Genomic DNA, 13944 nt, shown 5'->3' on the forward strand with positions numbered 1-13944 from the left:
AATGCAGGGAAGATCTGCACAGTCATAGTTTAAGTCCTTAAATTGCCAAGCAAGGGAGTGTAGAGTAAAAGAAAAATAGAAACAAAACCTGATTTGGAGAAAGGAAGAATAAACAGAAATAAAGACATAAGTGGAAAGTTAAAACAGAACTAGCACATATGGAATTATAAAAGGCAAAGAAGAAAAATGCATTAATAAGAATGAGTGTTCACTCAGTAAAGATGCAAAATGCATGAAGCTAATAACATTGAGAGAGGCAGATGGATTGATGGCTGGATGGATGGAAAGGTAGATAGATGGGCAGACAGACATCTATCATACACATTTATATCTCTCTAAATATTTGCATACATTTGTAGCTTCAGGTTTTAAGTCGGTAATTACAGTGAAAACTTCACATACTCAGATTACTTGTGTCTTTTAACTCAGCAATAAAATATTATATTTTATCATTCTATGTTGTACACAAAGCAGTTAGCTTGTGCTTAAGAACATATATCTTCAAATAGTAGAATCACTGGAAAAAATGTTGATGCTGACAGATAGAGTGTAACTGAGAATAACTGAAGGAACATCAGATTAATTCTGCCATTTCATACAGTTCAATGCAAACAGTTAACATACTAAGAAAATATATGTCATTTTTCTTAAAGATTTTTTTAATTTCTGCTTAATTTTTAGTATTATCCAGCATTGATTATTTTTTTAAAGTTAAACCCCTCTTTAATTGAAAAAAGAAAAAAAAAAAAAACAATGCTACCCAAGCTACATAACAACCTGAAGGAAAACATTTTATTTCATTCACTGAGAAACAATATTAAAGAACAAAATCCACACATTCACTAATTTTCCAAAAAGTGTTTCACTTCTTTCTCTTTGAAAATAGTTTGGAATTAAGAAGAAAAAAGTAATTTCCACGTTTAAAATAAATCTAATATGTGTGAAATCAAGGGAGAATTTCTTTCAGTTTCACAATGCATGGTCAGCTTAAGTCTCAAAGTTTCCTTTTGAAGAATTTTTGCTTTTTTCCTACTAGAATCTTTAAGGCTTCAAGGAAATACTCATTTGCCAGAAGAAAGGAATTCATAAGAGATCAAATGATCCGATGGAACAGCATGAAATACAGCTACTCCCTCCCAAACCCAGATACAAAGCCAAAAGTCTTACAAAGAAAGAATACAGGCACAGCAGTTTACAGAAGAGGAGTCCAAAAAAAAAAAAAAAAAAGTGAAGTATGTTGGAAACATACTTGCTTGATATCCACAACTGTAATTATTATGATCAAACAATACTAACATAAAAGAATTACTAAGAAAGTTTAGCATGGCAGATGAAGAGTAGATACATTTGAAGCAATGACAAAAGCCTTTTCCCTGCTGCATGAGAATCTGACCTTCTTTTAAAGTTCTGCTCTGCTGCCCTGGTAACTTGACAAGGGAAGAATGTCAACTTTGATTTTAGGTAACATTTTTGTATTAAATTGCTTCTAGATTGAGAGGAATAGAAATAGAGGAACAATAGTTAATAGGATGCCATAGCTTTGAGCTACTGGTGTAGTGACCGTAACTTCAGGGATTTTCGCAGTTGTACCTATAGGTTTGGTATAAGAAACATTGGTTCCTGTGGGGCAGAAGCTTCTGCCAGAGTTCCCATCCCCAAATTATGTAGCTCTTTCTTGTACATATGAGCCATTATATAGGTCGTGGGCCTTAACCTGGGTAAGTTTGACCATCAAGGGATATATGGCAATGTTTGAAGACATTTTTTCTTTTTTTTTTTTTTTTTTTTTTTTTTGTCATGACGTGAGGAGAGGCTTGCTACTGACATCTCAAGATTAGAGGCCAAGAATGCCTCTAAATTCCCTTAAATTAATAGGACAACCCCCACATAAAACAAATTATTACATTTTACGCAGAATAATTCTTTCTCGGGAGTTTGGCCTATGCATTTGGGACATCTAACAGCATTCCTGGCCGCTGAGCCCTAGACGCCAGTAGCATAACTCGTCTTTCAGTCCTGACAGGCAAACGTGCTTCCAGAATTCTCAAGTGTCCCCAGGAGTGGGGAGTGAGAGGGCATGCCAGCAAGCCGTGCTTCCAACCTTATATCTATAAACTGAATTTGATGCCATATGTGTCTATGGTAGTCCATTGGGTTTGGAAATAATTGCACCTAAGAAGACCCTCCTGTAGCTTACATAGTAAAGGAATTTACTACTAGTTTAAAAGTTATTAACAAAACAGAATATAATATAACCCAAAACAATATAATATATGCAAAGACAAAAAATATGGGGCTGGTATTAAGTATCAAACTAAGATAATCAAACAATTGATAATAAATAAAGACAAAATTACTAACAAAACATAAGCTAAAATTCTTTATGAATTCTATTTGCTTGCAGGTGGTTTAAACACTGATTAAATGTGTGTCTTCTGGTTAGAGGGATAGTATAAGTCATGCCTTTCTCTCACAACACTGGCCTATGATTTCTCACTTCCTGATTGCTTTTATGTATATGACTAACTGCTTTTTTTGATATTCAATTTCTTACATTGTTACCTAACTTCTGAAATGATTATGGATTTTTTTCTTAACCACAGAGCCATGTCTTCTGCCTACTTTATATTTTCCCACACACAAAGCATTTTATTGGTGGTATATTATTTACAATAAATTGATAAAGTCACAGGCATGTCCATGGGATATACTATTATAAACTTCTACGTATGATTTATTTTAATGGATTAGGATTATTACATTTTTATTTTAATGGGAGAAGAACATGGTATTTAGAAGATGTCTAAATTCTATATTTGGGAAGAATACATTTATTTTTTGATGAGAGGTAAATCCCTTTTTAACTACAATGAAAAAAGTTACAAAAATTTTATAGTCACACATTTATTGATATATGTGTTTATTCACCTCTCTTAGAGAATATACTTCCATAAAATGAGGAAGGGAGGAGGTGAGGAAAAGACACTGGGAAAGGAGACAGTATAAACTTTCCTCATTCAAAGCACATTTAATTTAATCACAGATCTATTTCAGGGAAAATATCTTTTCAGTATTATGGAAATGCTGTTATTTACACTTAATTTTTTTTCTGCACTACAGGGGTGGGCCTAAGTATTTAACTTGACAATATCAATAAACACAAGACTTGACTGGTTAAATTGGACTACTTTTAATCATCCTTCTAAAACTGGCTGCCCCCCCCATTCCACTTCTTTATATGGACACTGAAAACAAAACTTTTAATGTTTAAGGCTTTCTAAATATTAAACCATGCTTGTATCTACATTAAAATAGCAACAATGAAATAAATTATGGATATAGTTTCTTTACATGATCTTTATTCTGAATAAACCTATCCTCTTTCCAGATAATCTGTACTTGACTGTTCAATAAAGACATCACATCTGTATTCTACATTGAGAAGCTCTCTAGAAAGAGAGTTTTAGGGCCCCTGGGTGGCTCAGTCAGTTGGGCATCCTACTTCAGCTCAGGTCATGATCTCATGGCTTATGGGTTTGAGCCCCACGTCAGGCTCTCTGCTCTCAGCACAGAGCCTGCTTCATATCCTCTGTCACCCTCTCTCTGCTCCTCCCCTGCTTGTGCTCTCTCTCTCTCTCTTTCAAAAAAAAACATTAAAAAAATATTTTAAAAAGAGAGAGATTTTCTGTTTTTTCTGATAACTCCCTTAGATGGTTATTTACCATGCTATCCTCTCTGGAAGAGGGAGAAAACAGGGAGCAAAGAGACTGATTACCTGGGAGGGCAGGAGCAGTTCAGCTCAAGTAAATTCATCCTAAATACTTTCTGCAGAATAACATATCCACTTGGGGAGTTCAATTTTCAAATGTTCAGTAGTAATACAAAAATAAAATGTTTAAACACATCTGTTTTCAAGACAGCTCCATTATAATTCTCATTAAATCCACTGGGAAATGAGGTAAGATATATTTATATGACATATTGACTTGAAGTAGAAATTCGAGAGTTTTATTTTATACAGTTTAAATTTTACACCAACTTATAAGAATATTGCTTCTTCTTTCCAAAGAGAAGATCTTAACTATCTGGGGGACAGGAAAGGTAGGATCAGAGAAAATAGCATAAATATTGTTTTTATAATATTAACATTACCTTAGGGTTCAGTTGATTAATGTTTATAATAACTGCTGCAAACAACAACATAGCCATTTAATTCAAATAAAAGAACTCTGTATAATAAATGCTAAATTCTATGCAATAATCCTTAAACATAAAATATGAAAAATGAATGCTTAAAATATTATAGTTAGCAAACTTAAAAGCTTTCCCCAACCTACATTCTAGTGGGTTAATTAAGTTAATAATGAAGTTAATAATTTCTTACCAGGCAGACTTTTAAAAAGTGATGAACTTTTCCAAAGTATTGAGACTCTAGAAATGGGTCACCCTTCTCCAGTACCAAGAGGCTTTCTAAAGGGAAGGGATTTAGCCAGGACTTGAATAATGAAAAGCAGTTGACAAATTGGTGGAAACAGGAGAAGGGAGTAAAGGAACCTAGCTAATGAGTCAACACCAAATAATCTTGTCTAGAAGGTTGAGAAGGGATAGACTGAATTAATATGGAAAATAGGGAAAGCATCTGGGTAAGTAGGCTACTGAGCTGGAAGCCCTTTTATTGTTCTGCTAATAAGTTAAAATTCTTGTCCATTTAATTATAAATTCCTTTGGATAGCTTTAACATCTTCCTGTGTGAAGGCAAATTGCTTGCATCCTCTTTAATCAATAGTTACTTTGTCTCTTGTATTAACTTTAGATTAATCTCTAGCCCCACTATCATTTTCAGGGCAATTTTTCTGTTTAAAAAATTCCAAAAAGTAGTTCTATTCACGCAATAGTAATTCTATACATCTCAACATTACACAAAATTACTCAATAACTTGTCTTAACAATAGTGAGCATTACATTCTAATCTGTATTTAAGTTTCTTTTCCTGTATAAGTTCCATGATCTTCTTGTAGGGACCAAGGGTAGGCCACCCCAAGATGGGCCACTTTGGCAGGAAGATTATTTTCAGTTAAAAAGCAATCTAGGCCCAGCAGATTCAGGAAAACCTCTTTACCTCCCCCCCCCTCAACTGCCTACAAAGAATTTAGAAAGAGAACCTGTTCCAGAAAGAGAGCTATCACCATAGATAATTACATTATGCTATAAACTAGGGTATGATAGACTGGGAGGAACCTAGCAAGGCCTGTTTGATCAAAGTCTTCTGTGTCCCACTGTTTCCCACTAACGCAACAAATATTTGCTTACCAAACATTTACTCTTTTTCATTTTCCTGTGAATTGCATTCTTTCCCTTTGAAGTCCCAGACTACTACCTGCCTCCTCCTTCATTCCAAATGATAAGGGACCTCACTTTGCCAGACTGTCTTTGGAATTTCCAAGTCTGAGTAGATTCCCTGTATATGAAATTAAATTTGATTTTCTCCTATTTGTATGGTAGGTGCAACAAATGTGCATATATATAATGAAGCTTTGATAATAAAAGTAACATTCAATGCAGTATATATCTTCTCCAACTGATTTTCAAGAAAATTGTATTTCAAAATATACTCACTTAACTGAAAGATATTACCAGTGCTCTGAGATGAAACCATTTAAAGGATAGCTTTTATTAAAATAAAATGTTACAGTTTATGAAATTAAATTCAGAGTACATAATGTTGTAAGTATACTTATATAATACATATATAAGAAAAACAACAATTTCCTTTAGGGGGACAATAGGCATATCTTAGTTCCTTCTTTCAAATATATATTTGAATTTATTCATCCAATGGGACTTTTATTTAATCAAGATTCAAACAATCACTACTCTAATGGGTCAATTAAATCATTTATTTTTTATCATTTTATTACTATAACTTTGTTAGGAAATTGTTCTAGTTTTGTTCAATAAGCTCTATACACACTATGATTTTTAAATGATATGGATCAGTTAACACATATAACTCTTTTCAAAGATTCTATTGTAGGAGAATAAATCGGTTTCAAATAAAAATGAGCTGGAAACTTAACAAAAGAATTATACAGTTCCAAATACCCGGAGATGAAATTAAATAATGGCTAAAAATTTGAATATTATTAAAACTTCATATTGCACTTTGTAGTTTCACCTAGCAAATTTTTAAAAGTTTAGATTAACTTTAAATCATTATTTTTCAAACTTTTATAATTATATTTGCAGCTACTTATTCTGGCCCATATCATTTGTGATAATTGGCAAATGTAAAAGTTAAAAATATTATGATAAAATAGTTTTGTTTGTTTGTTTTCCAGGATCAAGCAATGTACACAAGAATTTAGTAATTTAAACTATTTCATTTTGGTGATGTAGCTTCTCGTAACAGGCTATAGAATGGTATAAAATACCTTGAGACTTCTGTCACTTGTTAAATTGTTCTTTAAGAGTATGCAAATTAATTGAGATAGCAAATAATTCAAAAGTTTTAATAAGATGATTGCTTCATAATTTTAATTCAACATTAGCTAAAATTAAATCTCATTTGGCAATTTAGAACATTAAACCTACAAAGTAGTCCATTATCTATATAATATGGAAATATATATACTATTTATATTTAGGCACGTACAATCTCAACAATTACTTCTGTGCTCCTTTAGTCCTTTTGACTGGTGACTGTTTAATTGGACACAGTAAAAGTAAACAAGGGGAAAAAATGTGCCTTAGAGATACTAGATTTTTGTTGGTTTCCTATTTACTATGATGATCTCTTTTTCATTCTTTTACACTTCAGACATAAAATTATATATAAATGTGTATATTATGTGTGCATGTGTGTGAAAAACAGATTTGCCCCAGAAGTTTCCAATGTAATAAATATTCTAAGAAAAGAAATCATAAACTAAAGCGTAGAGTTCAAGTCCTGAAAGAGGTGTTTTATTAGTGTTAGAATAATTTGGCATCTTCTTCGTATACTTGAACACTTTCAGGTCTCAAACTCTATGCAACAAGTTCTCAGATACTCCTGAAACCTAAATAATAAAAACCAGTCATGTAGGAAGCAAGGAGTATGAGCTTTATATATATATATATATATATATATATATATATATATATATATACACACATACACACTATGCAATATTATATATATATGCAATTCATATATATGCAATATATATTTATATATACACACACATGTATACACATATATATAGTTCCTTTTGGTACCATAACTTACATTTACCACACAGATTTAATGAATAGCTATAGTGCAAAATATATTATGCTGAGAATATACAACATACATAAAGCAACGCTTGTTCGCTTCAGTGATATAACTAATTACTAAAGATAATATAAATATATGCACATATATGTATGTATAAGTGTGTGCACATGTATATGAAATAACTTAGTATTTTATATTCACATGGATATTTCCTACATGTAGCATGACAGCAAGTTTAGCACAAATGCTATATTATTTTCATGACTTTAAGAAACCACTATAAAAGCTGGAATGTTTATCATTTAAAAAATACCAGAATTCTTGCATCATTAGTTTTGCAGGAATAAGCCTTAGGTAGGCATGCAGGTTGGACTTGCTAGCAGGTATTATGTGCCTGGAATATCAACATTTGATTCACTCAGGAATAATCTGGAGTTGTTACCAGTTACTTGTACTTGGCAAATGCTCAGACACAGAATTAGATTCTTCACAAGAAGAGGGAATACATGAAAGGGAGCTTCTTGAAAGACATGATGGCATCCTCACCTGGAACTGGCAAGACTTCCCCAGTAGGCCAGGGAAGCTTGCCTCTGAGAGGAAGTGATGTTAGATGCTATCCCCTGCTCTGGGAAGTCACCTTGGGATGTAGATCTTTTTACTTACATTAAATGAACTAGATTCTGCCTATGTCTATCTGTGTTTTTTAGTCAATTACATCCTGTGACACTAGAGAGAACCGTGCCAGTATTTATTTTCATTCACTATTACAAGATTTAATTTTTAAACCTTGTGCTGAACGTAATGTTTCTTATGGGACTTTTTAAGAAGCAAAGAAAAAAAAAAAAAAGCTCGCCAATAGAATTCTGAAGGTTAGTATATTCTATGGAGATTGGAGATCCTGGTTCTTAAAACTTTATTTCAAAATTCCTTATAATCAGTGGGTTCTATGGCTTTTATTTGTATCACAGATTCCCCAGAGAGGTGTGAGCAGCATGACACTAGTTTCCCTGAAACTAGCCTTTAAGAGCACAGGCTTTGTGCCTAACTCTAGAGGAAGCACAGAATTCTGGGATTACCAACAAAATGAAGTATTCCAAACTGCAGTTTCCTCTATGGTCACTTGAAAGTATCTTTTTTTTTTTTCCTCTTTTTTTTTTTTTATTCTTTTCTCTTTTTCTTTCTGGAACCTATTTTCACATGAACCTCCTACCCATGAGCTTGTCATGAGTACAAAGACCAGTAAGGAAAAAGCAATACTAAACTGTTGAATAGAACTTGCTATCTAAATGCTTTATTATTGGGGAATAATCAACTGGAAATCAGCCAAGGTATTTGACTAAATATTTTATCCTATGCAAATATCAGTTTGCATATTTATAGGGCAAACAGCACACTAGATTCTGAGTTTCTACAGAATGGAGAGAGAGAATCGGTAAACAGCACCCAGAACCTTGTTCCTCCCAGCCTCACTCACACACCTCAGACATAAATGAACTTTTTATTAGTCCCAAACATAATCTTTCCATATCTCAACTATTCTTTCAAATTTAAAGTCAGTTAATCCAATTTGCTGACATCCTTAAATCTAATATAAAAAGAGACATTTTTGGACTAAATTCTGTTTTCCATTTTCTGAGTTACAGAACCATAGAAAGAAAACAATATCATTTCTTATTGAAGTGTGTACTTTCATCTAATCCATTCATATTCTTAAAGACTTTGCCAACATGTATTTAACAAAATACACATCAATTAAAATTTACAGCAGCGTTACCAGAGTTTGAAAAGATTGTGTTTAGTTTGCTTCTTCTCTTTTGGCCCTATCTGTACCACCTGCCATCCAATTTACCAGGGCATCCTCTAATATCCCAACATCAGGACATCATTAAATTTTTTCTTACCTTTATGAATTTAGGTACTTTTAATATTAAAAGCAAATTCAAAGCACACAGTGTCTCCAGTTTTTTGTTAGAGGTGTAACAGTGATTTCAATAAAAATAGTTAAAAATCTATTATATTTAACTCTTACAGTGAAACAATTATCTGTTACCAAAATCAAGCAAAAATTCAGTACCTAATATGTGAATTATCTCAATATGACTAGAAAATTGTGTAATCTACTCTTACAGCTTCAGATATGCAAACATAGCAGTTTAATGATGAGGTTTCCACAGTTTAAGCAGAGGGGTGCACTGGAGTAGGTGGATAATTTGGGCAAAGGGCAAGCAACAGCCTGAAGTAGAAACAAGAATTGTGAAGACAAGAGTATTGTAATCTGAATTAGCAATTACTTGCAGTCTCCACTCTGCTTCATTGCACATAGCCAGTTTTTCACCATTAGATTTGTTGATGCTTTGGCATTAACCAACCACATAATACCATCAAAATCAAAACACACACACACACACACACACACACACACACACACACCACTGATACTGTTCTTTTCTATTACTTCTAACTCAAGCAATAAGCAGATTTAAGGGAAAACTATAATTTAAATCGGGTAGTGACAATATAGAAATATTTTATCCTAATCCAACACCAAAATTCACCTCATTTTACTAGCCGAATCATCACATCCTTTCTTTCCTTTTGTCCCCAGTAGAAACAGACAAAAACATTACTTACATTGCACGATGAGCTGCACCAAGGCTTCTCTTGGTTTCACGTTAAATCCATTGTACTGGCTGGTCTGACACCTGTACATTCCTGACATTTCTCTAGATACATTCACAATCCTCAGTGTTCCATCATAACTCTCCATTTGCATTGACCCATCAGGCATTGCAACTTCTTTATCCGCTCTAGACCAGAGGATGATGGGTTTAGGTTTTCCAGTTACTTGACACTGCAGTTCTATTGTGTCCCCTTCTCTGGTGACCAGAGGTGATTTTTCCTGTGGAACAGTCAGATTGGGTGGAACTTGAAATGGGAAAAAGAAAATTTTTCAAGGTTAGTATAAACTGGTAAAGCATATCCAAACACAGAAAATCATAAGGAAACAATTTCTGCTGGTTGAAGAAGTGTGACAATTCAGATGACAAAAATAATAGAGACCTTGGGAGTAAGTGGCACATACTCTCACTTAAAAGAATTCTGAATTGTTTTCCTATGACTCTCACAGATGAGGTATTTAAACAACATTAGCAAAATAAATAAAGCATTAAATTGGAACATGAATGGTCAACATAAGAACAATCTACTCAATGACTTGTCATGATCAGTCATTAGCTGGGTTTTTAACATCTGCATTTCATAGAAGAGTGATCCTGCTTGCTGAGGGTAGGATCCAGCTTTTCAGTCTTGTTTCCTATGTTGTTATCTCTTACCCAAAGATGCTCTAAGAAAGGGATAAGAGACATTTTCGACTTAGCAGGCACAGTAAATGCAAGTAATAGGAAAAGGAAAACAAAGAACCTCTGATAGAAAATCAGAAGTTTTGACTCTGGTGTACAAAATGTTGCCAAATTGCTAACATTTAGGGTTTGTTTTCTCCCTGATGGAAATGGAATGCAACAACAGACTTAGAATGCCACACTCTGACAATCCACTATATTCTTCTCTTTTGGACTTTTAATATTTTTAACATTTTCATTTCACATAATTTCGTTTTAAGACATTTTGAGATAACTATAAGTAGTTTGTCACAATTTGCCCCTATTTCTGTGGAATTAATTTTAAGTGAATTTTCGAGAACATATTTCAACAAGAAAATAATTGTAATTTTTTCAAGTAAAGCTAATTTTTTAGTTTACTGAAGATATTTATGAGACATTCATTTTATGTGAAATTTACTGTGCTGGAATATATTTATGTTAGGGTTTAGTGAAAAGTATGAACCAGTAAGAGGCAAATACTTTTCAGTGTATTGTTTTAGAAACATTACCTATTCCTCTGAAGACTTTTATTTCTTATACAAACATATATGAAATCCATTGTATTTGGGCAATTAAAATGTCTATCAAAAAACAAAGGCTAACTTAGAATGCCAGAATAAGAATAACCAGAAATATAGGAATAATTCTACCCTTCTGGGAAACATCATATGCTTCCTTTAGAGGTATCACTGCATATATGGATAAAAAGGCAAAGATTTTATTCTTCCTTTTGGCATTACTGTGTTCCAGTGCCCAAGAACAAAATCAAACATAGTTTTTAAATTATTTTTCAACTTAACGTTGAACTGTTATAGCTCTTGTTACACATAGAGGAAAATAAATTTGAGTCCAAAGTGATAGGGAAGTTAATTATCTTGCTATTTAAGTATCTTCAGGTTTTTTTCCTTTCATTTAATTCCTTCATTTGCTTCTTATTTTTAAAAAAAGTTACTTAAATAATGCATACATCTTAGAAATTAGAAAAAAATATGAAATATTAACCACCACTTCCTTGCATTTAATTTTTTTTAATTTAATTTAATTTTTTTTAATTTACATCCAAATCTGTTAGTATATAGTGCAACAATGATTTCAGGAGTAGATTCCTTAGTGCCCCTTACTCATTTAGCCCATCCCCCCTCCCACAACCCCTCCCATAACCCTCAGTTTGTTCTCCATATTTATGAGGCTCTTCTGTTTTGTCCCCCTCACTGTTTTTATATTATTTTTGTGTCCCTTCCCTTATGTTCATCTGTTTTGTCTCTTAAAGGACTCATAGGAATTAACGGATGAATGGATAAAGAAGATGGAGTATTACTCAGCAATCAAAAAGAATGAAATCTTGCCATTTGCAACTATGTGGATGGAACTAGAGGGTATTATGCTAAGTGAAATTAGTCAGTCAGAGAAAGACAAAAATCATATGATTTCATTAACCACCACTTTCTTGAAGCAGATATATACATTCTAGAATTTGGCAATAAAATATATTTTTAAATGGCTACATTTTTAAAACTTACATGATCAATTATTTGATTAACTTCTGTAAATATTAAAAAATTAAATTACTTAGTTAAATAATTAGTTTTTTAAAATTTTTTTTAACACTTATTCATTTTTGAGAGACAGAGACAGAGCATAAGCGTGGGAGGGGCAGAGAGAGAGGGAGACACAGAATCCAAAGCAGGCTCCAGGCTCCGAGCTATCAGCACAGAGCCTGACAGGGGACACGAACTCACAAACTGCGAGATCATGACCTGAGCCGGAGTCAGACGCTCAACCGACTGAGCCACCCAGGCGCCCCAATAATTTGTTCTTTTTGAAATGAACCACAAGGGAATGATGCAATTCTAAGCGGCATCTTATAAAAGGATCGGGAAGATGTAATATTTATTCACCCTCCATGAGAAAGCATACGGAATAACAGCAACAATATCTGCACTTAACATTAATTGTGCTCCTACTATGTGCCAGGCATAATTAGAGGTTTGGCATTTTACTTCCTTGATAATCCTAAGGATTAAATATTTAAAATTAAAATTTAACAAATGAGAACATTGAGAATAAGAGAGGAAAAACACTTTGATTTGATCAAAATTCAAATTGAGGCTAATTTAGAGCAGTTGGCCAATATTGAGCCTCCAGTAAACTATGGTGTCTGGAATGAATAACTTGAGCTAACACTGGACCCCACTCCTCCTGCTCATGGCCTCTGTGCTCCTAGGGACAAAATGGACCAATTTTCCCTGCCCATCTCTTGATCACTGTCTCAGGGACAATAAAAAGAGCCAAGGTAGAATTTAAAATGGTAAATTACACACTCTTTGCAAATGACCTTATCTATCTTATATCTTACAGATCTATAGTTATCTTCAAAATCTCTGTCTATATTGGAATACTTCATATGTATAAGTCAAAACTGCTTATAAAATATAGCTATCCAAACATATCTCCAAATTCTGATAAATCTACATGAAATAAAAGAAAATAAATTATAAATTAAAAGATTATTCAATGGAGTATTAGTTTTTGAAATATTCCTCCCATCTCTTCCAAAAATAAGTCACATGACCTTGGCCAACCTTAATCACTCTGAGTATTAATTTCTTCATTTTTGAAAATAAGAATTTGTACTTTATAAGCTCTAAGGTTATTAATCTTATGACCCTAAAAACAAATAGCAAAATGTTAAGGAAAGAAGTGGAGCTAAATGAAAGTGTATTTCCTGAATTAGTAAGAAGAATATTCAGAGATCTTATTACATTAGGCCATTCTAATACAAAATACATAATGGACTAGCTATATAACTTTTTGTTGTTGTTTATCATGCTACATAGTTCAAAAACTCCCTTTATAAATTTATTTATGTTATTTATTTAGGTAAACTTTCCTCCCTACTAATCAAAATTACGTAAATGTAAGACTCAATTTTAATCTAGATGACTTAAAAATAGATTTTTAAAATAAATTATCCCAAATTTTGCTAAACAGCAACACTCAACTAAAATATTGTTTCCATCTCTTCCATGAGGCTTTTAAATCTTGAAATCAGAGTGAATCTTTCTTTGCAACTTTCTTGGCCAGGAAGACCTTACAACTTCCCACAGTTTTCATAGGCTTGTCTTCTCTCTCCACATTAAATTTTCCATTCTTTAGAATTCTTCAGTCAACTCTCTTATTATTACTATAAATTTTCTTGTTACGAGATCTCATTTTTTTCTCGTGAATTTCTCTCTTTTATATGTTGATAACACAAATTCTAACTTTATCCCAAGGCTCTTTCAGTCTATGATTATAGCCTACTTCTAT

The 13944-nt window shown here is 32.9% G+C and overlaps 1 protein-coding gene across 2 annotated transcripts in view; it reads right to left on the reverse strand.

The window, feature by feature from the left end:
- MDGA2 (MAM domain containing glycosylphosphatidylinositol anchor 2) overlaps positions 1-13944 on the reverse strand; it is an 865051-nt gene that overhangs the window by 190045 nt on the left and 661062 nt on the right. For both annotated transcript variants that reach the window (XR_006704997.1, XM_045450889.1), the window contains exon 8: positions 9887-10180. Coding sequence is in view for 1 of the 2 variants with exons in the window: in XM_045450889.1 (XP_045306845.1) it covers positions 9887-10180 (294 nt within the window). In the remaining variant the exon portion in view is untranslated. The remainder of the gene's footprint in view (positions 1-9886; positions 10181-13944) is intronic.

The sequence above is a fragment of the Leopardus geoffroyi genome, chromosome B3, assembly GCF_018350155.1.
Source record: "Leopardus geoffroyi isolate Oge1 chromosome B3, O.geoffroyi_Oge1_pat1.0, whole genome shotgun sequence".
In the NCBI taxonomy this organism is placed as follows: domain Eukaryota; kingdom Metazoa; phylum Chordata; class Mammalia; order Carnivora; family Felidae; genus Leopardus; species Leopardus geoffroyi.